At 49.5% G+C, this 26,659-nt stretch overlaps 1 protein-coding gene across 1 annotated transcript in view; it reads left to right on the top strand.

The window, feature by feature from the left end:
• Positions 1–26,659, top strand: part of LOC123755425 (synaptogenesis protein syg-2) — a 773,573-nt gene that overhangs the window by 659,985 nt on the left and 86,929 nt on the right. The window contains exon 10 of the mRNA XM_069312426.1: positions 22,949–23,226. Within this exon, the coding sequence (XP_069168527.1) occupies positions 22,949–23,226 (278 nt within the window). The remainder of the gene's footprint in view (positions 1–22,948; positions 23,227–26,659) is intronic.

Below are 26,659 nucleotides of genomic sequence, written 5' to 3'. Positions count from 1 at the left end.
GAGGCAGCACAGAGGTAAGGTAACGAGGTCATGAGGCAGCACAGAGGTAAGGTAACGAGGTCATGAGGCAGCACAGAGGTAAGGTAACGAGGTCATGAGGCAGCACAGAGGTAAGGTAACAAGGTCATGAGGCAGCACAGAGTTCGTCTGACTATGCAGCACCTGGAAGAGGTGAGAGGACAAGGAGCTGGTATATGAGGAAGGGGCCAAGGAACGGTTCCCATTCCCTTGGACCATAGGGGATCGAACGTCGACCCAGAAAGAAGCGAGGATGCTGTTGTACCGGTAAATCTAAGTGGCTGATTCCAACAGAAGGTTCCGTTATCTTTAAATGTATTGTACTTGTTACCTTGATTTTAGATTCATTCTCGAACTTGTGAATCTCTGAGTCGTTTAGCTGATATGTGGTACCCATAGGTTTCATGTCCAAGGCTGAGAACTCCAACTTGTCATCACTGAAGAGTATTGGATCACATTCAGTAAAATGTAGAAGTCTATTTAGGTCTTCATGTGGCGTTTGACAACCTTCATTTGAATTTATTACACATCCAATTTTCATGTTTGAAAATTTCGTACTATTGCGTATAATCCCATACCAGGCACAGTCCTGGCACCAGGCTCAGTCCTGGCACCAGGCTCAGTCCTGGCACCAAGCTCAGTCCTGGCACCAGGCTCAGTCCTGGCACCAGGCTCAGTCCTGGCACCAGGCTCAGTCCTGGCACCAGGCTCAGTCCTGGCACCAGGCTCAGTCCTGGCACCAGGCTCAGTCCTAGCTGGCACCAGGCTCAGTCCTGGCACCAGGCTCAGTCCTGGCACCAGGCTCAGTCCTGGCACCAGGCTCAGTCCTGGCACCAGGCTCAGTCCTGGCACCAGGCTCAGTCCTGGCACCAGGCACAGTCCTGGCACCAGGCTCAGTCTTGGCACCAGGCTCAGTCCTGGCACCAGGCTCAGTCCTGGCACCAGGCTCAGTCCTGGCACCAGGCTCAGTCCTGGCACCAGGCTCAGTCCTGGCACCAGGCTCAGTCCTGGCACCAGGCTCAGTCCTGGCACCAGGCTCAGTCCTGGCACCAGGCACAGTCCTGGCACCAGGCTCAGTCCTGGCACCAGGCTCAGTCCTGGCACCAGGCTCAGTCCTGGCACCAGGCTCAGTCCTGGCACCAGGCTCAGTCCTGGCACCAGGCTCAGTCCTGGCACCAGGCTCAGTCCTGGCACCAGGCTCAGTCCTGGCACCAGGCACAGTCCTGGCACCAGGCTCAGTCCTGGCACCAGGCACAGTCCAGGCACCAGGCTCAGCCCTGGCACCAGGCTCAGTCCTGGCACCAGGCTCAGTCCTGGCACCAGGCACAGTCCTGGCACCAGGCTCAGTCCTGGCACCAGGCTCAGTCCTGGCACCAGGCACAGTCCTGGCACCAGGCTCAGTCCTGGCACCAGGCTCAGTCCAGGCACCAGGCTCAGCCCTGGCACCAGGCTCAGTTCTGGCACCAGGTTCCGTCCTGGCACCAGGTTCAGTCCTGGCACCAGGTTCAGTCCTGGCACCAGGTTCAGTCCTGGCACCAGGCTCAGCCCTGACACCAGGCTCAGTTCTGGCACCAGGCTCAGCCCTGACACCAGGCTCAGTTCTGGCACCAGGCTCAGCCCTGACACCAGGCTCAGTTCTGGCACCAGGCTCAGCCCTGACACCAGGCTCAGTTCTGGCACCAGGCTCAGCCCTGACACCAGGTTCAGTCCTGGCACCAGGCTCAGTTCTGGCACCAGGTTCAGTCCTGGCACCAGGCTCAGTCCTAGCTGGCACCAGGCTCAGTCCTGGCACCAGGCTCAGTCCTGGCACCAGGCTCAGTCCTGGCACCAGGCTCAGTCCTGGCACCAGGCTCAGTCCTGGCACCAGGCTCAGTCCTGGCACCAGGCTCAGTCCTGGCACCAGGCACAGTCCTGGCACCAGGCTCAGTCTTGGCACCAGGCTCAGTCCTGGCACCAGGCTCAGTCCTGGCACCAGGCTCAGTCCTGGCACCAGGCTCAGTCCTGGCACCAGGCTCAGTCCTGGCACAAGGCTCAGTCCTGGCACCAGGCTCAGTCCTGGCACCAGGCTCAGTCCTGGCACCAGGCACAGTCCTGGCACCAGGCTCAGTCCTGGCACCAGGCTCAGTCCTGGCACCAGGCTCAGTCCTGGCACCAGGCTCAGTCCTGGCACCAGGCTCAGTCCTGGCACCAGGCTCAGTCCTGGCACCAGGCTCAGTCCTGGCACCAGGCACAGTCCTGGCACCAGGCTCAGTCCTGGCACCAGGCACAGTCCAGGCACCAGGCTCAGCCCTGGCACCAGGCTCAGTCCTGGCACCAGGCTCAGTCCTGGCACCAGGCACAGTCCTGGCACCAGGCTCAGTCCTGGCACCAGGCTCAGTCCTGGCACCAGGCACAGTCCTGGCACCAGGCTCAGTCCTGGCACCAGGCTCAGTCCAGGCACCAGGCTCAGCCCTGGCACCAGGCTCAGTTCTGGCACCAGGTTCCGTCCTGGCACCAGGTTCAGTCCTGGCACCAGGTTCAGTCCTGGCACCAGGTTCAGTCCTGGCACCAGGCTCAGTCCTGGCACCAGGTTCAGTCCTGGCACCAGGCTCAGCCCTGACACCAGGCTCAGTTCTGGCACCAGGCTCAGCCCTGACACCAGGCTCAGTTCTGGCACCAGGCTCAGCCCTGACACCAGGTTCAGTCCTGGCACCAGGCTCAGTTCTGGCACCAGGTTCAGTCCTGGCACCAGGCTCAGTCCTGGCACCAGGCTCAGTCCTGGCACCAGGCTAAGTCCTGGCACCAGGCTCAGTCCTGGCACCAGGCTCAGTTCTGGCACCAGGTTCAGTCCTGGCACCAGGCTCAGTCCTGGCACCAGGCTCAGTCCTGGCACCAGGCTAAGTCCTGGCACCAGGCTCAGTCCTGGCACCAGGCTCAGTTCTGGCACCAGGCTCAGTTCTGGCACCAGGCTCAGTCCTGGCACCAGGCTCAGTCCTGGCACCAGGCTCAGTTCTGGCACCAGACTCAGGTCTAGGACCAGGCTCAGCCCTGACACCAGGCTCAGTCCTGGCACCAGACTCAGGTCTAGGACCAGGCTCAGCCCTGGCACCAGACTCAGGTCTAGGACCAGGCTCAGCCCTGACACCAGTCTCAGTCCTGGCACCAGGCTCAAACCTGGCACCAGGCTCAGCCCTGGCACCAGGCTCATGCCTAGCACCAGGCTCAGCCCTGGCACCAGGCTCATGCCTAGCACCAGGCTCAGCCCTGGCACCAGGCTCATGCCTAGCACCAGGCTCAGCCCAAGCACCAGGCTCATGCCTAACACCAGCCTCAGGTCTGGCACCAGGCTCAGCCCAGGCACCAGGCTCAGCCCTGGCACCAGGCTCAGGCCTGGCACCAGCCTTAGGACTGGCACCAAACTCAGCCCAAGCACCAGGCTCGTGCCTAGCACCAGGCTCAGTTCTGGCACCAGGATCAGCCCTGGCACCAGGCTCAGACCTGGCACCAAGCTCAGCCCTGTACCAGGCTCAGCCTTAGCACCAGGCTCAGCCCTGTACCAGGCTCAGCCTTAGCACCAGGCTCAGCCCTGGCACCAGGCATGGCCTGGCACCAGGCTTAGCCTTGGCATCAGGCTCAGGCCTGGCACCAGCTTTAGGTATGGCACCAGCCTCAGCCCTGGCAGCAGGCTCAGCCATGGCACCAGGCTCATGCCTAGCACAAGGCTCAGGCCTAGCACCAGGCTCAGCCCTGGCCCCAGGCTCACTCCTGTAACAGGGGGGGGGGGGGGGTTCTGAATGATCTTTCCTGCCTTTTTCTCTCCCTCTACCCGTATTCTTACTTTTGTTCTCTATACCAAGGGACCCGAAAACTTTCACTTGAGCTGACCCCACGCCACGTGGTCTCAAGACGATTTACCGACTTGAGATTCTACAACCCGTATGACGTGACGTAGACTTCCAGCAAAACCCTAGGGTCGCCTTTACGCTGCCACCACCAGACCTTGCAACACCGAGCAATGACCGAGGTCTGGATCGATCATGCTAATCAATAACTTTGGGGCTTGATCCCCACTAGTAACATATACCCTTGGATCTTAAGTGTGGAATTAATTAACAATCAACGGTAAGGATGAATTCCGATTTGGTGTTAGAATCAGCGCCCAATTCAACTCGGCCTCGTGGGGACCACGTGACAAGGACAAATTCACATAAATATAACACACACATGGAAAATAACGAAAATTCAAATTAATAACTAATTAATTTATTCAAAACTAAAACCAAATCTAAATAATGGTATTCCCTGACTTGAACACTCCCTGACTGGCAATGAGTTGACTATTCCCTAACTATAACCTCTGAGCCAACTTTTACCTTCTATAGACAACCAGCGGTGGACTGCTGGTCTGGAGGCCGAAGATGGAAGGCCACCTGCCCGAGTTGTTTCTCAAACCACACTGTTTCTCCTCTCTCTGATGCTCCTCTCCCCAGGAGCCCAGAGCAGAGTATTGTTCCGCATCGTTAAGTTTTACCAAGTTACTAGCAAGGCTTAAGTTATAACAATTAACCTCTGTTGTACTGAATGATCCAGATTGGTTGAATTATTTTAACTGAAGTTAAATTACACAAGCATCTTAAGGGAGAGCTATTCCCGATCCCAAAATGGCTATTTGACTTTTGAGAAATTACTGAATATGGAAACTCTGACCTGTGACCGCCAAGTCGCTGAGGTCACTTCCGCGCTACTGCCTAGTCCTGGCTGTGACGTCACTGATGGTGACTTAACTCAAGTCTCCTAATAATTAAAATACTCTTGATACTATAACCAGGAATATTATGCAATACAATTTGAATGCAAAATGAATAAAGGCTAATTTCTCTAAATAAGTGAACCACTACCCACCTGCTGCGTCATCAAGACTGCAGCCATTCCAGCAGTGTTGGAGGAGAGGTCAAGAAATGGAAAGCGCGTAGCAGTACTCAAGAATTTCGCCGGAAGATTAATGATTACGTCGTCTGAAGCAACAAGAAAGCGGAACTAAGGCGGTCACAGGTGGAAGGCACGGTTTCCCTACAGAGTACCGGGACTCGCCAATAGAAGGTCGCAAAATTGTCTCCTTTGGCCTAAAGTCGGCGGTACGAGGGTATACACAGTTGGTGTTTACGGCCTAGTAACCTGGTGACATCAAGAAACGCCTGAGATGACGTGAGCAATGATGGAAGACGAGATTCACCTGTTCTGCAAACAAGCAACCCGCCTCTGCGACCTTCTGACACCACTCCTGCTAAGAGACACTGTTGGTACATCCAGTCCTGCTCTGCTGTGGTCATCTGCGACGTCAAGTTTAACATCAAGACTGCCGTGTGAACTGTGATTGATACGAAGGCGTGTGGACTGTCGGGAGCAAGATTAATGGCCGAAGTAACAGTATTCTACAGCTGTCACTTGGCACTCCGCTCTACTACACTCTGTCGTCATTCAAGAGTACCGGATGGGAGTACAAGAGGACCAGGTATTGATGTCTACACATGGGAAGAAGCAAGATCGACACCGCCATCGTCAGCGACTACATTCAACATCCATCAGCATCGATTTTTTTTCTCGATTACTCAATATGAACAATTGATACAAACAAAGTTGCCTCTGAACATCTGTATAAAGAATATCTGGACACTTTTGTTTAAATGTTGAAAAACAGATTTAGAATCACGATACTTTATGAATGTTGAAAAACAGATTTAGAATTGCAATACCTTATAAATGTTGAAAAACAGATTTAAAATAATAATTCTGGTATAATGATATAGGGAAATTTCACTCTCTAAATTGGTCAGTAATCAAAATCGAAGCCCCTGTGTAATTGTTTTAAGCCCAGAACAAACGGTGATGGAAAATTATGTTGTGCTACTTTTTCAGAATGTTTGAACACAGGAGAGGCGGACCAATATAAACATTGACACTTCTAGTGAGTGGGAACACTTGGCTGTACAGTCAGCGGAAACCTGTGATATAGTATAGGGATTTTGTTTATATTTTTAGACACATGTAATAAACGTTAGGTGTGTTCCTTAGCATGTCAAGGTTGACATTGATTGAGGAGTGGATAGTACGCGGTTGTGAACTTGATAGTTCCGTAGTACGCTCCCGGATGACTAAAAGTTCAGTCTGAAGATATAACTTTTATGTTTTATGGCGTTGCACGGTGTGGCCGGCTCTAGAGGACACGTGAACTTGGCTAGTGAAGAGCCAAGAGATTTTAATAGCTAGTCTTTGCTGTTAGAGTAGGGACATGTTATTTAGCTATGTCAGTAAGTGAAGGATGTATGTTTCCTGATGTTGGAGGATTGCTGTCAGTTGACAGCTGAGAAATTTATGAATTTGAGCATGTTTATTATGATGATGTTGGACACTCAAATAATTGTCAAATTTTCTTAGTTAGGTTAGCTTTTGTTTGTGGCATAAGTTGAATTGTGGATTTGGATACTAAACCTCGTTCTTTTTAACAAATTAACAAGGTTTACTAAGTGCTTGTGCGGGGGGGGTTGTAACAAACTAGGTTTGTTGTAAGAATTATCCAGAAGGTTCCAGAAGTCGTGTAGGGACTGACCTCAACAACGCCCATTCCTCTGGGGATTAGCAAGTCTGAGTCACAAAATGGCTGGCGTCTTTGTTCATAGTTTCGTATAATGAACCACTCTATAGTATTCACTTATTTAGAGAAATTAGCCTTTATTCATTTTGCATTCAAATTGTATTGCATAATATTCCTGGTTATAGTATCAAGAGTATTCTAATTATTAGGAGACTTGAGTTAAGTCGCCATCAGTGACGTCACAGCCAGGACTAGGCAGTAGCGCGGAAGTGACCTCAGCGACTTGGCGGTCACAGGTCAGAGTTTCCATATTCAGTAATTTCTCAAAGGTCAAATAGCCATTTTGGGATCGGGAATAGCTCTCCCTTAAGATGCTTGTGTAATTTAACTTCAGTTAAAATAATTCAACCAATCTGGATCATTCAGTACAACAGAGGTTAATTGTTATAACTTAAGCCTTGCTAGTAACTTGGTAAAACTTAACGATGCGGAACAATACTCTGCTCTGGGCTCCTGGGGAGAGGAGCATCAGAGAGAGGAGAAACAGTGTGGTTTGAGAAACAACTCGGGCAGGTGGCCTTCCATCTTCGGCCTCCAGACCAGCAGTCCACCGCTGGTTGTCTATAGAAGGTAAAAGTTGGCTCAGAGGTTATAGTTAGGGAATAGTCAACTCATTGCCAGTCAGGGAGTGTTCAAGTCAGGGAATACCATTATTTAGATTTGGTTTTAGTTTTGAATAAATTAATTAGTTATTAATTTGAATTTTCATTATTTTCCATGTGTGTGTTATATTTATGTGAATTTGTCCTTGTCACGTGGTCCCCACGAGGCCGAGTTGAATTGGGCGCTGATTCTAACACCAAATCGGAATTCATCCTTACCGTTGATTGTTAATTAATTCCACACTTAAGATCCAAGGGTATATGTTACTAGTGGGGATCAAGCCCCAAAGTTATTGATTAGCATGATCGATCCAGACCTCGATCATTGCTCGGTGTTGCAAGGTCTGGTGGTGGCAGCGTAAAGGCGACCCTAGGGTTTTGCTGGAAGTCTACGTCACGTCATACGGGTTGTAGAGTCTCAAGTCGGTAAATCGTCTTGAGACCACGTGGCGTGGGGTCAGCTCAAGTGAAAGTTTTGGGGTCCCTTGGTAGAGAACAAAAGTAAGAATACGGGTAGAGGGAGAGAAAAAGGCAGGAAAGATCATTCAGAACCCCCCCCCCCCTGTTACAGGAGTGAGCCTGGTGCCAGGGCTGAGCCTGGTGCCAGGGCTGAGGCTGGTGCCATACCTAAAGCTGGTGCCAGGCCTGAGCCTGATGCCAAGGCTAAGCCTGGTGCCAGGGCTGAGCCTGGTGCTAAGGCTGAGCCTGGTACAGGGCTGAGCCTAGTAGAGGACTGAGCCTGCTGCCAGGGCTGAGGCTGGTGCCAGTCCTAAAGCTGGTGCCAGGCCTGAGCCTGATGCCAAGGCTAAGCCTGGTGCCAGGGCTGAGCCTGGTGCTAAGGCTGAGCCTGGTACAGGGCTGAGCCTAGTAGAGGACTGAGCCTGCTGCCAGGGCTGAGGCTGGTGCCAGTCCTAAAGCTGGTGCCAGGCCTGAGCCTGATACTGGGAATTCTCAACCCACACACTATACTGACTCATAACACCCATAACACTGACACTTAGCACCCATAACACTGACACTTAACACCCATAACACTGACTAGTAAAACCCATAACATTGAGTCATAACATCAACAATACTGCCTCGTAACACTCACTACACTGCCCAAAACCACCTCACCACACCACCCCCAATAACACCCACTACACTGCTTAATAACACCCACTACACTGCCTTATAACACCCAATACACATCCCCATAACACCCATCACAATGCCCTAGAACACCCATCACACTGCCCCATAACACCCACTACACTGATCCATAGCACCCATCACACTGCCCTATAACACCCACCACATTGCCCCGTAACACCCACTACACTGATCCCATAACACCCATCACACTACCCTATAACACCCACCACACTGCCCCATAACACCCATCAAACTGCCCCATAAAATCCGCCACACTGCACCACAACACCCTTTACACAGTCTCATAACACTCACCACAAGGCCTCATAACACCCACTACACAACCTCAATCATACCCACCACACTGTCCCATAACACCCACCACAATGCCCCATAACACCCATCACACTGTCCCAGAACACCCTCCACACGGACCCATAACACCCACCACACAGCCTCAAAACACTCACCATACTGCCCCATAACACCCAATACACTAGCCCCATAAAACACACTACACTGCCTAAAAACACTCACCTCACTGCCCCATAACTCCCACTACACTGCCCCATAACTCCCACTACACTGCCCCATAACGCCCACCACACTGCCCCACAACACCCACTGCACTACCTCATAATACCCACTCCTCTACCTCAAAACACCCAGCACACTACCCCATAACATCTACTACACTGCCCAATGACACCCAGCACACTACCCCATAACACCCACTGCACTGCCTCATAACACCCAGGACACTTCCCCATAACACCTACTACACTGTCCCATTACACCCAACACACTGTCAAATAACACCCAGCGCACTGCCCCCTAACACCCATCTCACTGTCCCATAACACCCAGCACACTGCCCCATAACACCCACTACACTGCACCATCACACCCACTGCACTGTCTCATAACACACAGCACTCTGTCCCATAACACGAACTACACTGCCCCATTACATCCACCCCCACTGTCCTATAACACCCTCTGCACTGTCCCATAACACCCACCACATTGCCTCATAACACCAACATCACTGCCCCATAAAACCCGCCACGCTGCACAATAACACCCACTACACTGCCCCATAACACCCACTTCACTAGCTTATAACACTCATCACACTGTCCCTTAACACCCACTATACTGCCCCATAAAACACACTACACTGCCTTAAAGCACTTACCACACAGACCCATAACGCCCACCACACTGCCCCCATAACACCCACTACACTGCCCCCATAACACCCACTACACTGCTCAATAACAATCAGCACACTACCATAAGACCCAGCACATTGTCAAGTGTCACACACAACACTGTCCCATAACACCCATCACACTGCCCCATAACACTCACTACACTGCCCCATAACAAACACTACACTACCCCATAACACCCAGAACACTGCCCCATACTCCAACCACACTGCCCCATAACACCCACTACACTGCCTCATAAAACCCACCACACTGCCCCATAACACCCACCACAATGCCCCATAACACTCACCACACTGCCCCATAACACTCACCACACTGTCCCATAACACTCACCACACTGTCCCATAACACTCACCACACTGTCCCATAACACTCACCACACTGCCCCATAACACTCACCACACTGTCCCATAACACCCACAAAACTGCCTCAAAACACTCACCACACTACCCCATAACACCCACTGCACTGCCCCATAACTCCCACTACACTAGCCCATAACACTCTCTAAACTGTTCCATACCACCCACTACACTGCCCCATAAAACACACTACACTGTCTCAAAACACTCACCACACTGCACCATAACACCCACTACACCGTCCCATATCATCCATAACACTGCCCAATAACACCCACCTCACTGCCCCATAACACCTACAACACTGCCCCATAACACCTACAACACTGCCCCATAACACCCACCTCACTGCCCCATAACACTCACCACACTGCCCAATAACACCCACCACACTGCCCCGCTGCCCACACTGTCCACACTCTGTGTATCCATGTATTTACATATGTAGGTTAGTTTAGCATATTAAAAGCACTGAATCACCTTCTGTGGTTCACTGTTCAATAAACCCTTGAACTATATGTTTAAACATCTCTAACCCTGTCCATAGAGGACAGAAGAAAATGTATATATGCTAGTTAACATTGTAAATGTCTGGCCACGTCTGTGGTAGAAAAAAAAACACTGCCCCAAAACTCCCACACCCACCACACTGACCCATAACACCCACCACACTGCCCCATAACACCCACCACACTGCCCCATAACACCCACTACACTGCTCCATAGCACCCACTGCACTACCACATAACACCCACTCTTCTGCCTCATAACACCCAGCACACTACCCCATAACACCCATTACACTGCTTCATAACACCAAGCACACTGTCAAATAACACCCACCTCACTGCCCTATAATACCCATCTCACTGTCCCATAACACCCACTTCACTGCCCTATAAAACCCACTATACTGCCTCAAAACACTCACGACACTGCCCCATAACACCCTCCACTCGGACCCATAACACCCACCACACTGCCCTATAACACCAACCACACTGCCCCATAACACCCACAACACTGCCTCAAAACACTCTCAATACTGCCCCATAACACCCACTACACTGCCCCATAACACCCACTACAGTAGCCCATAACACTCACCACACTGTCCCTTAAAACCCACTACACTGCCTCATAAAGCACACTACACTGCCTCAAAACACTCACCACACTGCACCATAACACCCACTACACCGTCCCATAACATCCATAACACTGCCCAATAACACCCACCTCACTGCCCCATAACACCCACCACACTGCCCCATAACACCCACCACTCTACCCCATAACACCCACCACACTGCCCCATAACACCCACTCGAGGGTACAATAATATCACCAGCAGCTGACGCTGAGACAATGGGGGCCCGCACCCCGTAATTAACTATTGACACGTGTAAACACGGGCCTTTATTGACGCGTCGCGTACAGTGTTATTCATAATTGAGCATCATACAGATTATTGGATGAAAAGTTTAATGGCCGAGGGCGGCGGATCTGGTGACCAGGTGTCCAGTCTCCCTCTTACTGGTGACCAGGTGTCCAGCCTCCCTCTTACTGGTGACCAAGTGTCCAGCCTCCCTCTTACTGGTGACCAGGTATCCAGCCTCCCTCTTACTGGTGACCAGGTGTCCAGCCTCCCTCTTACTGGTGACCAGGTGTCCAGTCTCCCTCTTACTGGTGACCAGGTGTCCAGCCTCCCTCTTTCTGGTGACCAGGTGTCCAGTCTCCCTCTTACTGGTGACCAGGTGTCCAGCCTCCCTCTTACTGGTGACCAGGTCTCCAGCCTCCCTCTTACTGGTGACCAGGTGTCCAGTCTCCCTCTTACTGGTGACCAGGTGTCCAGCCTCCCTCTTTCTGGTGACCAGGTGTCCAGCCTCCCTCTTACTGGTGACCAGGTGTCCAGCCTCCCTCTTACTGGTGACCAGGTGTCCAGTCTCCCTCTTACTGGTGACCAGGTGTCCAGCCTCCCTCTTACTGGTGACCAGGTGTCCAGCCTCCCTCTTACTGGTGACCAGGTGTCCAGTCTCCCTCTTACTGGTGACCAGGTGTCCAGCCTCCCTCTTTCTGGTGACCAGGTGTCCAGTCTCCCTCTTACTGGTGAAAAGGTGTCCAGCCTCCCTCTTTCTGGTGACCAGGTGTCCAGTCTCCCTCTTACTGGTGACCAGCCTCCCTCTTACTGGTGACCAGGTGTCCAGCCTCCCTCTTACTGGTGACCAAGTGACCAGCCTCCCTCTTACTGGTGACCAAGTGTCCAGCCTCCCTCTTACTGGTGACCAAGTGTCCAGCCTCCCTCTTACTGGTGACCAGGTGTCCAGCCTCCCTCTTACCGGTGACCAAGTGTCCAGCCTCCCTCTTACTGGTGACCAGTTGTCCAGCCTCCCTCTTACTGGTGACCAAGTGTCCAGCCTCCCTCTTACTGGTGACCAAGTGTCCAGCCTCCCTCTTACTGGTGACCAGGTGTCCAGCCTCCCTCTTACTGGTGACCAGGTGTCCAGCCTCCCTCTTACTGGTGACCAGGTGTCCAGCCTCCCTCTTACTGGTGACCAGGTGTCCAGCCTCCCTCTTACTGGTGACCAGGTGTCCAGCCTCCCTCTTACTGGTGACCAGGTGTCCAGCCTCCCTCTTACTGGTGACCAGGTGTCCAGCCTCCCTCTTACTGGTGACCAGGTGTCCAGCCTCCCTCTTACTGGTGACCAGGTGTCCAGCCTCCCTCTTACTGGTGACCAAGTGTCCAGCCTCCCTCTTACTGGTGACCAAGTGTCCAGCCTCCCTCTTACTGGTGACCAGGTGTCCAGCCTCCCTCTTACTGGTGACCAGGTGTCCAGCCTCCCTCTTACTGGTGACCAGGTGTCCAGCCTCCCTCTTGGGGTCGCGCGCAGCTTGGGTGAGCTTAGCCTGAGGTCGAGTTGGTGTTATAACGGTTATATTGTTACGATAAGTATGATGACAATAAACAGACACTAAGAGATTATATATATATATATATATATATATATATATATATATATATATATATATATATATATATATATATATATATATATATATATATATATATATATATATATATATATAAATATATAATATATATATATATAAATATATATATATATATATATATATATATATATATATATATATATATATATATATATATATATATATATATATATATATATATATATGCGAACAAGCCTGAATGGTCCCCAGGACATATGCAACTATATATATATATATATATATATATATATATATATATAGTATATTTTGGTAGCAGTCTTTCCTGTAGACATATATTATTAAATATGAACGAAAAAGTAAGATTAATAATTCTAACACGAATTTTCTCGATCTTTCGTACATTTCTTTTCACTGTTGGTGGTAATTCAAAAATCAATTCTCCAAAATTCATTTTTATTTCTAGTCTGACGCGACACTTGAGCGCGTTTCGTAAAACTTATTACATTTTCAAAGACTTTAGCTTACACATACACAACTGAATAGAACTTACACATCTTCGATTTGTTTATATCTACATTTGAGTGAGGTGGTATTAATAGGGTATTTAATTCCTAAACACAAGACAGAACACGAAACAATGGGTATTGAATGGAAGTGATTTGTAGAAAGCCTATTGGTCCATATTTCTTGATGCTTCTATATTGGAGCGGAGTCTTGAGGTGGGTAGAATATAGTTGTACAATAATTGGCTGTTGATTGCTGGTGTTGACTTCTTGATGTGTAAAGCCTCGCAGACGTCAAGCCGCCTGCTATCGCTGTATCTATCGATGATTTCTGTGTTGTTTACTAGGATTTCTCTGGCGATGGGTTGGTTGTGGGAAAAGATTATATGTTCCTTAATGGAGCCCTGTTGCTTATGCATCGTTAAACGCCTAGAAAGAGATGTTGTTGTCTTGCCTATATACTGGGTTTTTTGGAGCTTACAGTCCCCAAGAGGGCATTTGAAGGCATAGACGACGTTGGTCTCTTTTAAAGCGTTCTGCTTTGTGCCTGGAGAGTTTCTCATGAGTAGGCTGGCCGTTTTTCTGGTTTTATAGTAAATCGTCAGTTGTATCCTCTGATTTTTGTCTGTAGGGATAACGTTTCTATTAACAATATCTTTCAGGACCCTTTCCTCCATTTTATGAGCTGTTGAAAAGAAGTTCCTGTAAAATAGTCTAATAGGGGGTATAGGTGTTGTGTTGGTTGTCTCTTCAGAGGTTGCATGGCGTTTCACTTTCCTTCTTATGATGTCTTCGACGAAACCATTGGAGAAGCCGTTGTTGACTAGGACCTGCCTTACCCTACAGAGTTCTTCGTCGACTTGCTTCCATTCTGAGCTGTGGCTGAGAGCACGGTCGACATAAGCGTTAACAACACTCCTCTTGTACCTGTGTGGGCAGTCGCTGTTGGCATTTAGGCACATTCCTATGTTCGTTTCCTTAGTGTAGACTGCAGTGTGGAAACCTCCGCTCTTTTCCATGACTGTTACATCTAGAAAGGGCAGCTTCCCATCCTTTTCCATCTCGTAAGTGAAACGCAGCACGGAACTCTGCTCAAATGCCTCCTTCAGCTCCTGCAGATGTCTGACATCAGGTACCTGTGTAAAAATGTCGTCAACATACCTGCAGTATATAGCCGGTTTCAAGTTCATTTCGACAAAGACTTTTTGCTTGATGGTACCCATGTAGAAGTTTGCAAACAGGACACCTAGGGGGGAACCCATGGCGACCCCATCTACTTGCTTATACATGTGCCCATCTGGGCTCAAGAAGGGTGCCTCTTTAGTACAAGCTTGGAGTAGTTTCCTCAGAATGTTTTCTGGTATGTCAAGAGGAGTGCAGGCCTGATCACGATACACTCTGTCGGCTATCATTCCGATTGTCTCGTTCACAGGTACGTTGGTAAACAGGGATTCTACGTCCAACGAGGCTCTTATCCCTGTGGCCCGTGTGCCCCGCAGTAAGTCAACAAATTCCTTTGGAGACTTCAGGCTGAAGGCGCAAGGGACATAAGGAGTCAGCAGGCCGTTGAGTCGCTTCGCCAGTCTATACGTGGGTGTGGGTATCTGGCTAATGATTGGCCGAAGTGGGTTTCCAGGCTTGTGTGTCTTGACATTTCCATATGCATATCCAGGTTTATATTCCCCAATAACCTTTGGCAGGTGGAGTCCGGATTTCTTGGCATTCACAGTTTCGATCAGTTTGTTGACCTTTGCTTTCAATTCGGCTGTAGTGTCCTTCGTTACCCTTTGGAATTTAGTTTGGTCAGAGAGTATGAGGTTCATTTTCGCTAGATATTCGTCTTTTTTAAGAATGACGTATATTGGCGACTTGTCACCTCTCCTGACAACTATCTCCTTGTTCTCACGAAGGCTCTTAGCTGCCGCTTTGAGCTCGGGGGACAGTATGGTGCTTCTGTAGTTGCCTCGATTCTTTCCTCCTTCCGGGGGACATATTCGACCTCGAGACACAAAAGAAGGTCACTACCAAAGATACCTTACAAGCAGAACTTATTGCGGAAGGAGGAAAGAATCGAGGCAACTACAGAAGCACCATACTGTCTCCTGAGCTCAAAGCGGCAGCTAAGAGCCTCACTTGCACGTGTCACTTGCAAATTTCTGTATACTACATTTGTCCATATATATTATATATATTATATATATATATATATATATATATATATATATATATATATATATATATATATATATATATATATATATATATATATATATACATATATATATCATATATATAAAATATATAATATATATGGACAAATAAAGTATTCAGAAATTTGCAAGTGACACTTGGCGAGCAATGGTGTGATTGCGAGTTGAGGGCACTGAGAGTCTGTACAGTATCTCGCAAGTGTCCGTTCTAAACCACACTTGAAAGCAGACTGGTTATTACTCGATTGATAAAGATTAAGCCACCCAAGAGGTGGCTCCGTCATGAATAGCCCTTAAGGTTATTACTCGCTACTTTGCTACTTATATGCTCGGGCAACACCTTATCGTTCTCCAAAGGTTGGTAGGAATATTAATTGGAAGTTAATTTGGCTATGGCTGAGAGCATGGTCGACGTAAGCATAGACAACACTCCTCTTGTATCTGTCTGGGCAGTCACTATTGGCATTGAGGCACATTCCTATGTTGGTTTCCTTAGTGTAGACGTCACTATGGAAGCTTCCGCTCCTTTCCGTTACTGTTACATCCAGAAAAGGCAGCTTCCCATTATTCTCCATCTCGTACGTGAAACTCAACACAGAATTCAACTCAAATGCCTCCTTTAGCTGCTGCAAACATCTGGCATCAGGTATCTGTGTTAAAATGTTGTCAACATTTTACTCACGACGCACCCCTAGGGGGCCCCGACTTTATCGGTGATAGCTTCTTGTTGGGTGTCCTGCCTCTAATTGTGGCTCCATGGTGAGTGTGGGGGGCACATTCGTGGATGAAAGTGTTTTTTTAGTATCTATGTTGATGAATGTTCCTCTTGTACCCTCTCAGGCTCGTGGGGTGGGCGATCAAGCCCTCGAGTCGGACTGTATTGGAAGACTGGGCTCTGTAGCCCCCGCTGCATTGGGCCCCGACCTTGCTCCTTCTTTGAGCCTCCTGACTACTACCCTCAGCTCCCCTCCCTCCTCTGTGGTTGGGTCGAGCCCCAAGCCGCTAGTGGTGACCACCTCGTCCCCTGGCATGGCTCAGTCTCTTGTTGTAACTACTGCGCCTTTTAACCCCTCTCTCTCTGGGAGTTCTCAACGCCGTCCTTGACACGGCCGCACTCGCTCGATTCCTTCTCGTTCTGATGCTTATCAAGCCTTGTTTGGTCCCGCTTCGTGGGCCAAATACTTTGATCTCCTCCCTCTTGATTCTGCGCCTCCTGACGATTTCTCCCTTCCTAGGCACCTTGTTGATTACGTAGATGCCTCTATCACCTTCAACCCCACCCGTCCCGGTACCCGTGTCATTGCTGCTCCTTCTCAGGATGTGGCCTCCCGCTTGGCTGAATTGTCCTGCCTTGGCGAGACCCCTGTTCGGGTCTCCAAGAACGCTCGGTTGAATGCCAGTGTTGGGACTATTCTCCTCCCGCCCCATGTTGCAACTGGTGTTCGGAATCTACAGGATTGCCACGGTGATATTCAGCATATCCTTGATGCCCAGGGCCATTCTGTCCTCCAGGTCGACACGTTTACTCGTCCCCCTCAGGGTCGCCGCCGTCAGCCCCTTCGGGTTGTGAAGGTTACTTTTGATGGTAGGACCCTTCCGCCCTCTGTTATTCTTGCTGGTGCCAGGTGCTCCGTCCAGGAGTACATTTCCTCTCCTCGGCTCTGTAATAACTGCTGGAGGTTTGGGCATGGTGCCCCCCGCTGCACTGGAACTGTCTCTCTCTGTCTTTTGTGTGGGGGCGAAGGTCACTATAAGTCAGAGTGCACTTCTTCCCAGGCTCGCTGCCTCAATTGTGGTGAGGCCCACCTTACCTTCTCCCGTGCGTGTATTCACTACAAGCTTGAGGCAGCCGTCCTTAACTTGAAGCACTGGGAGCGTTTATCGTTTTCTGAGGCGAGGCACCAGGTTCGCTCTCCCCGCTGCCTGTCAGTGCGGGCTAATGTCCATCACTCTCCCAACGGCTGTCGAGTGTGCTCTCGTTCAGCTTCTCCTGTTGAGACGCCGGAATCTGTTGCCCAGTACGTAGTTGCTGGGACACCTGTCTCTTTAAGTCAGAAGCATGAGCCTGGCTCCTCTCCTTCCTCCTCCCCGGCGGGTAAGAAGGCTTCGCTGTCTTCCTCGGCCCCTGCTTCTGCCTCTCTCGCTTCTTCCCCTCCCATTTCGGTGGCTGTGCCCCCTGTTCCTACTATGGAGGTGTCTTTAGCCCTCGCTTCCCTCTTGGTTGCTGCCCTTGTTGAGGTGCACTTCCCTCTTTCTACTCTTCTTCCTGCTGCTGTCCTTGACTGCTCCTCTCGGTTGTCTCCTCTTCCTCCTCCTCTGAACCCCGCCCGTCCACCTCTGGTCAGTTCTCCCGCTTCCTTCCCTCCGTCTTTGCTCAGTTTACCCATGCCCTTTAACCCTGACTTCGCTAACCCTGATCCCAACCCTGATCTTCTTTAACGTGTTATGTTCTTCTTTCGCCTTTGTCTCTTCCTTGTTCTCTGTTGTTGTCCTTTCTCTTCTCGTCGATGTCTATTAATCAATGGAACGTTCGGGGTTATTACGCCAATTTCATTGAACTCCAACTTTTGATTTCGCAGTTTTTGCCCCTTTGTGTCTGTCTCCAGGAGCCGATGTTTGGTGCTCGTCCTGGTCGTTTTTGTGGCTATTCCTTTCTCTCTCTCTCTCCCCCCCCACCCCCCCACCCAGCTGTGTCTGGGGCTCCTAACTCTGCTCTCTTGATTCGTTCTAATGTTCCCTTTGTCCCCTTGCTTTTTCCTTCACCTCTCCATTGTTCTGCTGCTCGTATCTTTGTGAGGAAATGGTACACCGTTTGTTCCATTTATCTCCCCCCGAGTGTCCTGCTTTCTCTTCCTGATCTGAAACACCTACTGGACTCCTTGCTGGAGCCTGTGCTCCTGCTGGGTGATTTCAATTGTCGTCATTCCCTTTGGGGTGATGTTCTGACGAACACCCAAGGTCGCCTTCTTGAGCCGTTTATCCTCTCTTCTTCCCTGTCTCTTCTGAATTCTGGTGAGCCCACGCATTTGGACTCTCGGACTCGCACCCTTTCCTGTCTTGACCTTTCTCTTTGCTCGTCTTCTCTTTACTTAGATTTCACGTGTCAGGTTCTTGATGACCTCCATGGCAGTGACCATTTCCCCATCCTTGTTACCTTTTTCTCTTTTCATCCTCCCCTCTCCTTCCCTAGGTGGCAGTTTGCTAAGGCAGATTGGAACCTATTTACCCTCAGTGCTGCTCTCTCTGACCTCTCCCTTCTGCCTCCACGTCGCTCTCTCCTCCTTTTTCATGAGACTGTCTTCGACGCTGCCCTCCACTCTATTCCTCACTCTTCCTCTCGGGGTCCACAGAAGTGCGTTCCCTGGTGCAATGCGGACTGTGCTTGGGCTGTCTGCTGTAAGCATGCAGCCTGGAAGAGACACCGCCATCGGCAGACGACCGATTCTTTTCTTTTCTTTCGGAAGGCGAGTGCAGTGGCCCGTAGGGCCATCCCTACAGCTAAACGTGAATGTTGGGCATCTTATGTCTCCACCACTATGTCCGAAACTCCTCTACCACAGATCTGGAAACGTATCCGCAAGAAAGCGGGTAAGTTTGTCCTGATGTTTCGCCGGTCCTTCACCTCCGTGGTACTCTTGTGGCGGACCCGTTGCAGGTCGCTACCGAACTGGGTTCCCACTTTACTTCTGTTAGCTCTGGTCTTCATCTTCCCCAATCTTTCCTTCTTCGTAAACCTGTCCTTGAATCTCGTCCTTTAGATATCTGCACTCGTCTTCGGCTTCCCTATAATGATCCCTTCTCTTTCTCTGAGCTTCGTGTTGCCCTGGCCCTCTGTGGTTCTACGGCAGCGGACTCCGATGGCATTTATTATGAGATGCTGTGCCATCTCCCTCCATGCACGTCTCAGTATTTACTGAGTCTGTATAATCGGATCTGGGAGTTGTCGTCAGTCCCTGAGGACTGGCGCGTTGACGTTGTCCTCCTTGTTTGCAAACCAGGGTCTCTGGGAACATCCCTTAAGGACTTTCACTCTATTGCCCTCACAAGTTGTGTCTGCAAACTCTTTGAACGTATGGTTAACGTCCGTCTGATGTGGTTCCTGGAACACCATCACCTCTCCCCTTCTCAATTTGGTTTCCGCAAGTGCCGCAGCACGACAGATGTCCTGGTGAACTTGGAGGTCTATATTCGTACTGCTTTTGCTGCGAAGACCTCCGTTGTTGCCGTCCTTTTTTTTTACCTGGAAAAGGCTTATGACACCACTTGGCGATATCATATTCCATCCCAGCTTCATTCTTTTGGCCTTCGTGGTTGTCTCACTCTCTTTTTTCGCAGCTTCCTCTCTCGTCGTTCCTTTTGGGTGAGGCTTGGTACTGCTCTCTCTGCCTCTTTTCAGCAATACGAAGGTGTATATGCCCCAGGGTAGTGTTCTGAGCACTACTCTTTTTCTGGTTGCCCTCAATGGTCTTCTTTCCTCTCTTCCTTCTGGCGTCTTCTCCACTCTTTATGTCGATGATCTTACCCTTTGCTGTCAGGGTGATGATTCACCTCTCCTTCAACCCCAGCTTCAACTTGCGATTGATGCCGTGTCGTCTTGGGCCACCACTACTAAGACTTGTGCCATGACTTTTACTCGGAAACGGGTCGTTCTTCGTCTCTTTTGTCACTTTCTGGTCGTCCCCTTGAGTACAAAGATTCCGCGAAGGTTTGGGCGTTATTCTTTGACACTCATTTGTCTTGGTCTCCCCATATCTCTTACCTCCGTGTTGAGTGCTCTAAGGCCCTTACCGTCCTTCGGGAATTGTCCCATACTTCTTGGGGAGCAAATAGGCGCACTCTCCTCGCTTTACATTCCTCTCTCGTCCTGTCTAAGCTCGATTATGGTTGCCCTGCTTACTCGTCTGCTTCTCCTTCTACTCTTCGCAGTCTTGATGCTTTGCACCATATTGGGTTGCACCTCAGTTCTAGTGCCTTTCGTTCGACTCCCGTCCTCAGCTTGTATGTTGACACTGGCTTCCTAACTCTCCAGGACAGCCGTGATTGCTTCTGTCTTTGCTATCTTGCACGGTCCTTGCAACATCCTTCCTCTCGCCTGTGTCGTGCTTAAACGTTTACCCCTCCTGCGGTTCCTGTTCCTCTTCACCACCTCCCTCTTTCTGTTCAGTTATCTCGCTTACAGGATTCTCTTTCCGTTCATATTTTTAATATTTCTCCTCATGTTGTTCCCTCTTTGCCCCCATGGAGAGTTCCCCCTTCCGCAGTTTTGTACATCCTTGACCTGTATCACTAAAGCTTTTACCCCTCCTATGGTTCTAAAACACCTTTTCCTTGAGCACTTTTCTTCTCCCACTCCGTTTCCGTCTTCACTGATGGGTCTAAGTCTGCGGACGGTGTTGGCTACTCTTGTTTTTCCTGACCGCACTTATATGTGTCGCTTACCTCCAGAGACTAGCATCTTCACAGCAGAGCTTTATACTATTCTCTATGCTCTTCGTCTCCTGCTTTCTCGTTGTCAATCTTCCTTTGTAGTTGTTGTTGACTCTCGTAGTGCCCTCATGACTCTCGGATCCTTTAATCCGGTTCATCCAGTGGTTGTCGAGATCCATCATTGGCTTTTTCTTGTTCACAGTAAATTTAAGTTGGTTGAATTTTGTTGGGTTCCCAGCCATATTGGTGTCTCTTAAAATGAGCGTGCGGATGCTGCCGCCAGGGAAGCTGTCTGCTCTTGTCCCATCTCTCGTAAAGGTATTCCTTATTCCGACTTTTACATGGTTATCCATTCCTCCATCCTTACCTATTGGCAGGCTTGTTGGTCATCTGTTACTGGTAACAAACTATGTACTCTTAAATGTCGTGTTTCCTCGTGGCCGTCCTCCTACCACCATAACCGACGATGGGAAACGGCTCTGGCCAGGTTGCATATTGGCCCTACTCGCTTAACTTATGGTCACTTGATGGAGTGCCGCCCTGCTCCTTATTGTCCTAATTGCATTGTCCCTCTTACGGTTGTGCATATCGTTCTTGAATGTCTTGACTTCCAGGACAAGCGTGTGTCTGGCTTTCCGACCGCCCCTTGTGGTCACCTGTCCCTCGATAGAATTCTTGGTGACTCGGATACTTTTGATATCGTTCGCCTTATGTGTTTTTGTTCTCGTATTGGCATCTTTGGTGATATTAAGCGCCCCCTGATTATTCTGCACATTTGATACATAGCCTTCCCGGTTTGGTGCCTTCTTTTGATAATTACTTACTTACTTCGAAATGGCTTGAGGATGATGTGGAGGTGATGGGTGTCGATCCAAGGGCAGATGCGCTTGTCTCGGCGGTGCGGGAGTTGGCTGCCCTGTAGAAGCTGTTTGCATCGATCATGCAGGAAGCAGAGTCTTTGTCCTCTTCTTCTTGTCTCACGTGCCATCAGGCAGTGCTCGCTCAGTCTTTGGAATCTGCTTGGGACCTGGCTCTTAGGTTTTTTTCGCCTTTTTGTCCTATGCTGTTTGCGGAGTCTGCAGTGGTGTCGTATCTGCAAGCAGCAGCTTCTAGTTGTCGTCCCTTGTCGTACTTGTTGGTTCTCTGGGGTGGGGGTGGGGGGCCATGGGGGCTCTTCCTGGAAGGATTGCGCCAGGGCTCGAGGTCGGTTGTGTCGCATTAGGTCGGCGGTTGCAGCCAGTTGCCTCAACTTCGAGTTGAGGAACGAGTGATGACCACCTCCTGGGGTAAGTCCCTCTTGTTTTTTATTTGGTTAAGAAGCTTTGGTGGGGGGCCGAATGGGCTTCCTCCAGAAAACCAGCGTTGAATGTAATGAAACGCCATAAAAACTCCATTCGCTTTGACTAATACCAGGGGTCTAATACATTCATATCAGCCCGGATAGCTCCGGGGAGCCTCTGGGTCTCACCCAGCAAATAGCATTTCATTACATTCAATGCTGTTTTTTAAATAAAATATACGCAAGTCCACTTTTCATTAGTAAACTGTTTTTGCATTTACTTTAAGGTTAGGGTCCTTCCCACCCACTGTCTTCCCCACTCACGCCCACACTGTCCTATAACACCACCCTCAAGCCCACAGCCCTGCCCGCCCACTGTCTTCCCCACCCATCCCACACGCTCACACTGTCCCATGACACCACCCTCAAGACCACAGCCCTGCCCACCCACTGTCTTCCCCACCCACCCCACACGCTCACACTGTCCCATGACACCACCCTCAAGCCCACAGCCCTGCCCGCCCACTGTCTTCCCCTCCCACCCCTCACGCCTTCACTGTGCTGCAGGACCGCCGGAGCGGGTGGAGGCGTGCCAGCTGGTAAATCACACAGGAGGAACGCTGGAGGTGCGGTGCTCGCCAGGGAGTGACGGAGGCCTACCACAGTGGTTCGTCGGCAGGGTGTTCGACGCCAACACCCACAAGCTGTTGGTCACCCTGGAGGAGGCGGTGCCCAGGTTCCAGGTGGGGGGGTTGACCCCAGGCCTGGACTACCTCATCACTATCACAGCCGTAAATGAGAAGGGCGCCAGCGAGCCACAGGAGATTGATGCCATACGACTCAAGGTGAGTACACCTCCGTCAACCTACTGATCACCTTAATGTTATTTCTTTATACAGAAGACACGGCTGAAACAACAGTCTTGGAGAACACTTGGAAGAGGCGTGTGGCAGCCATGATGCAAGAATAATCACAACAAAAAGTGATACGGTTATGTGTAAATATTGACAGACTTATTGGATGGCCTGTGCCCAATCAATCCTGTCACTTCCATTATTCGACATTATGTTAATGTTTTTTTAATGTACTCAGGTGTAGAGGTTATACAATCTCACACTAATGTTTTATATATATATATATATATATATATATATATATATATATATATATATATATATATATATATATATATATATATATATATATATATAACTGAAAACTCACACCCCAGAAGTGACTCGAACCCATACTGCCAGGAGCAACGCAACTGGTGTGTACAGGACACCTTAATCCACTCGACCATCACGACCGGACAAAAGTAGGTGATAGCCGAAGCTATTTGAACCACCCCCCTGCCGGCACTCGGATGGTAATCTTGGGCATAGTATATTATCAAATCACCTCATTGTTTGGGGCACACGTGAGGAACACAAATGCGAACAAGCCTGAATGGTCCCCAGGACTATATGAAACTGAAAACTCACACCCCAGAAGTGACTCGAACCCGTACTGCCAGGAGCAATGCATATAGTCCTGGGGACCATTCAGGCATGTTCGCATATAATATATATATATATATATATATATATATATATATATATATATATATATATATATATATATATATATATATATATATATATATATATATATATATATATATATATACCAGAGGTGGTACGCTCACAAAATTTTATAAAAAAAAAAAAAAAAATATATATATATATATATATATATATATATATATATATATATATATATATATATATATGTATATATATAATATACATACATTTGGCGGTTTTGTCTTGTTGCTGATGGAACAGTCTGCCGCAATTTTGTCAAGTCAGGTCGTTGTCTAGGATCTAGGTGCCCGCCCCGGGGCGGTGACAATGAAAAACTTGCTGCAGGAGCGAGGAACAATACCTCCCTCAACTTTATTTCAGCAGACAATCTGCTTGAAGTGGTCAAAGCGACGTCCACCAGGACCTTTGCCCCCCATCCCCAAGGCAGCCCGTCACAAAGCAGCTACCAAACTCACCAGTCTGCTGACTAAAGTCAACAATGACCCTGGTACCATTGGAGCATGGCACAATCTCCTACTTTTTGGGGAATGCATGCCTAGCATTACTGCCGAGGAGAGACAAGTCATTAGCATCCTCAGTAATCGGGGCTCTTAATGAATTCCCCAGAGCAGACAACCTGGCCCGCCTCTCCCCTCGTGCCAAGAACACCAGCCGCAGGATGACCAACAATAGCTCACCTGAGAACCATAAAATGACAGCATAGATCACCAGGAAAATAGAAGTGGGCAATACCACAGGTGCCATCAGAATCATGACCAGCGATGACACTATTGCCCTCAGGAACGCCACGACAGCACAGACTCTACATGACAAACACCCACCCAGAGCCCCCGACAGCAGCAGTGATCACCAGGAAAACAATACTGGCATAGAACCCTTGACTGTTCGAGAATCTGAGGTGTACAAAGCAGCCATGTCTTTCCCAACAGGCTCAGCAGGGGGCTTTACAGGCCTAAGACCTCAGCACATCAAACAAATGCTGAACCCGGTGCTTGGAGATGCCGCAAAGGACCTTCTGGTGGAGCTTACCAGATTCTCCAACATGTGTTCGGCTGGCGGCATCCCCGAGGATATCAGGCCTCTCTTTTATAGAGCAGCACTCTGTGCTCTAAAGAAGAAGGATAGGGGAATCAGGCCCATTGCCGTTGGCAACACCCTCCGACGCCTCGTAGCTAACCTAAGGCTGCAGTGAGATCTATCAGTCAGGAAGTGGCTACCTTGCTGAAACCTAATCAGCTCGGGTTTGGGATTTCCCTAGGTTGTGAAGCTGCAGCACATGCAGCACGGGCTTACATTGCTGATCTTCCGGCCGAGAAGGCACTAGTAAAGCTTGACTTTAAAAATGCCTTCAATCAAGTCAGAAGAGATGCTGTACACAATCAGGGCTGATGCTCAGGGCTGTACACAACCATTTCCGTCCCCTCTACCCATTCATCCGATCGTGCTACAGTGGGGACTCTAAGCTTTTTTGGGGGGGAGCATGAAATAGACTCCTGTGAAGGAGTCCAACAAGGTGATCCTTTGGCTCCCTTCCTTTTCTGCTTAGCTATCATAGAGGTCACTGATAGTCTGACAAGCGAGCTAAACATCTGGTACCTGGATGCTGGCACTCTCGCCGAAACCCCGGATATCATTCTGGAGGTTATAAGGAAATTCCAGGAGCAAGGAGCAGCTCATTCTCAATGCATCCAAATGCGAATTAGTCTCACGCAACCCAGACATCACTGGCCAAATAAAAAATGTTCTTCCAAATATTCTCGTTGTCGATCCACGTGACTGCACCCTCCTGGGTGCCCCCATTGGCCGCAAGCAATTAAAGAGGTTCTGAATGCAAAAATCACTGATCTAAGGAGAATGCTGGACAGGATTGACAAGATCAATGCCCATGATGCTCTCTTCCTCCTCACAAGATGCCTATCTCTCCCTAAGTTGACTTACTTTCTGAGGTGTTCTCCATCCTACAACAGCCCTAAATTAATTCTGTATGACACCCTTCTGAGGTCCATGCTGATGAAAGTCCTGAACCTGCCACTGGACGACTCAATGTGGGAGCAAGCAACCCTCCCTTTTAGACTCGGCGGCCTTGGTGTCCGCACAGCCTCCCAGATTGCTCTACCAGCCTTCCTTTCCCCCTCTCACGCATCGCACGATCTCGTAAGAGATATCTAACTGAATTCGTGAGTGATTCACGAAATACACGATCCTGCTTTTACTGAATGTTCAAATCAGTGGGATGTTCTTGCAGTCCCAGCACCCATCATAGAACCAACAAAAAAACACAAGCAGTCCAGCTGGGACCACCCACTAGTAGAAAAAATAGCTGATGCCATGCTCAGAGCCGCAACATCAGACAAGGAGAAAGCCCGCCTCAGAGCACTGTATGCCCCCCATGCAGGAGACTTCCTCCTGGCAGTACCCATGTCGGCAATGGGCACGCGTCTAGATCCAGAATCCCTTTGTGTAGCAGTGGCCCTCCGCCTTGGTGCCCCAATTCACACTGAATACAAGTGTATTTGCAACAGGGTGGAAGCAGACCAATACGGACTGCATGGGTTGCATTGCAGAAACACAAAGGGCTGGCATGCAAGAAACAAGAGGTCAATGACATCATCAAGAAAAGCCTCGTCTCAGCTCGGTGCCCAGCAGAGAGAGAACCTCGTATCCTAGGGAACCATATCCCGCATTTCCTCGC

The sequence above is a fragment of the Procambarus clarkii genome, chromosome 1, assembly GCF_040958095.1.
Source record: "Procambarus clarkii isolate CNS0578487 chromosome 1, FALCON_Pclarkii_2.0, whole genome shotgun sequence".
NCBI lineage: Eukaryota > Metazoa > Arthropoda > Malacostraca > Decapoda > Cambaridae > Procambarus > Procambarus clarkii.
The sequence above is the reverse complement of the archived record's forward strand: the minus strand, read 5'-3'. Positions and strand labels throughout refer to the sequence as shown.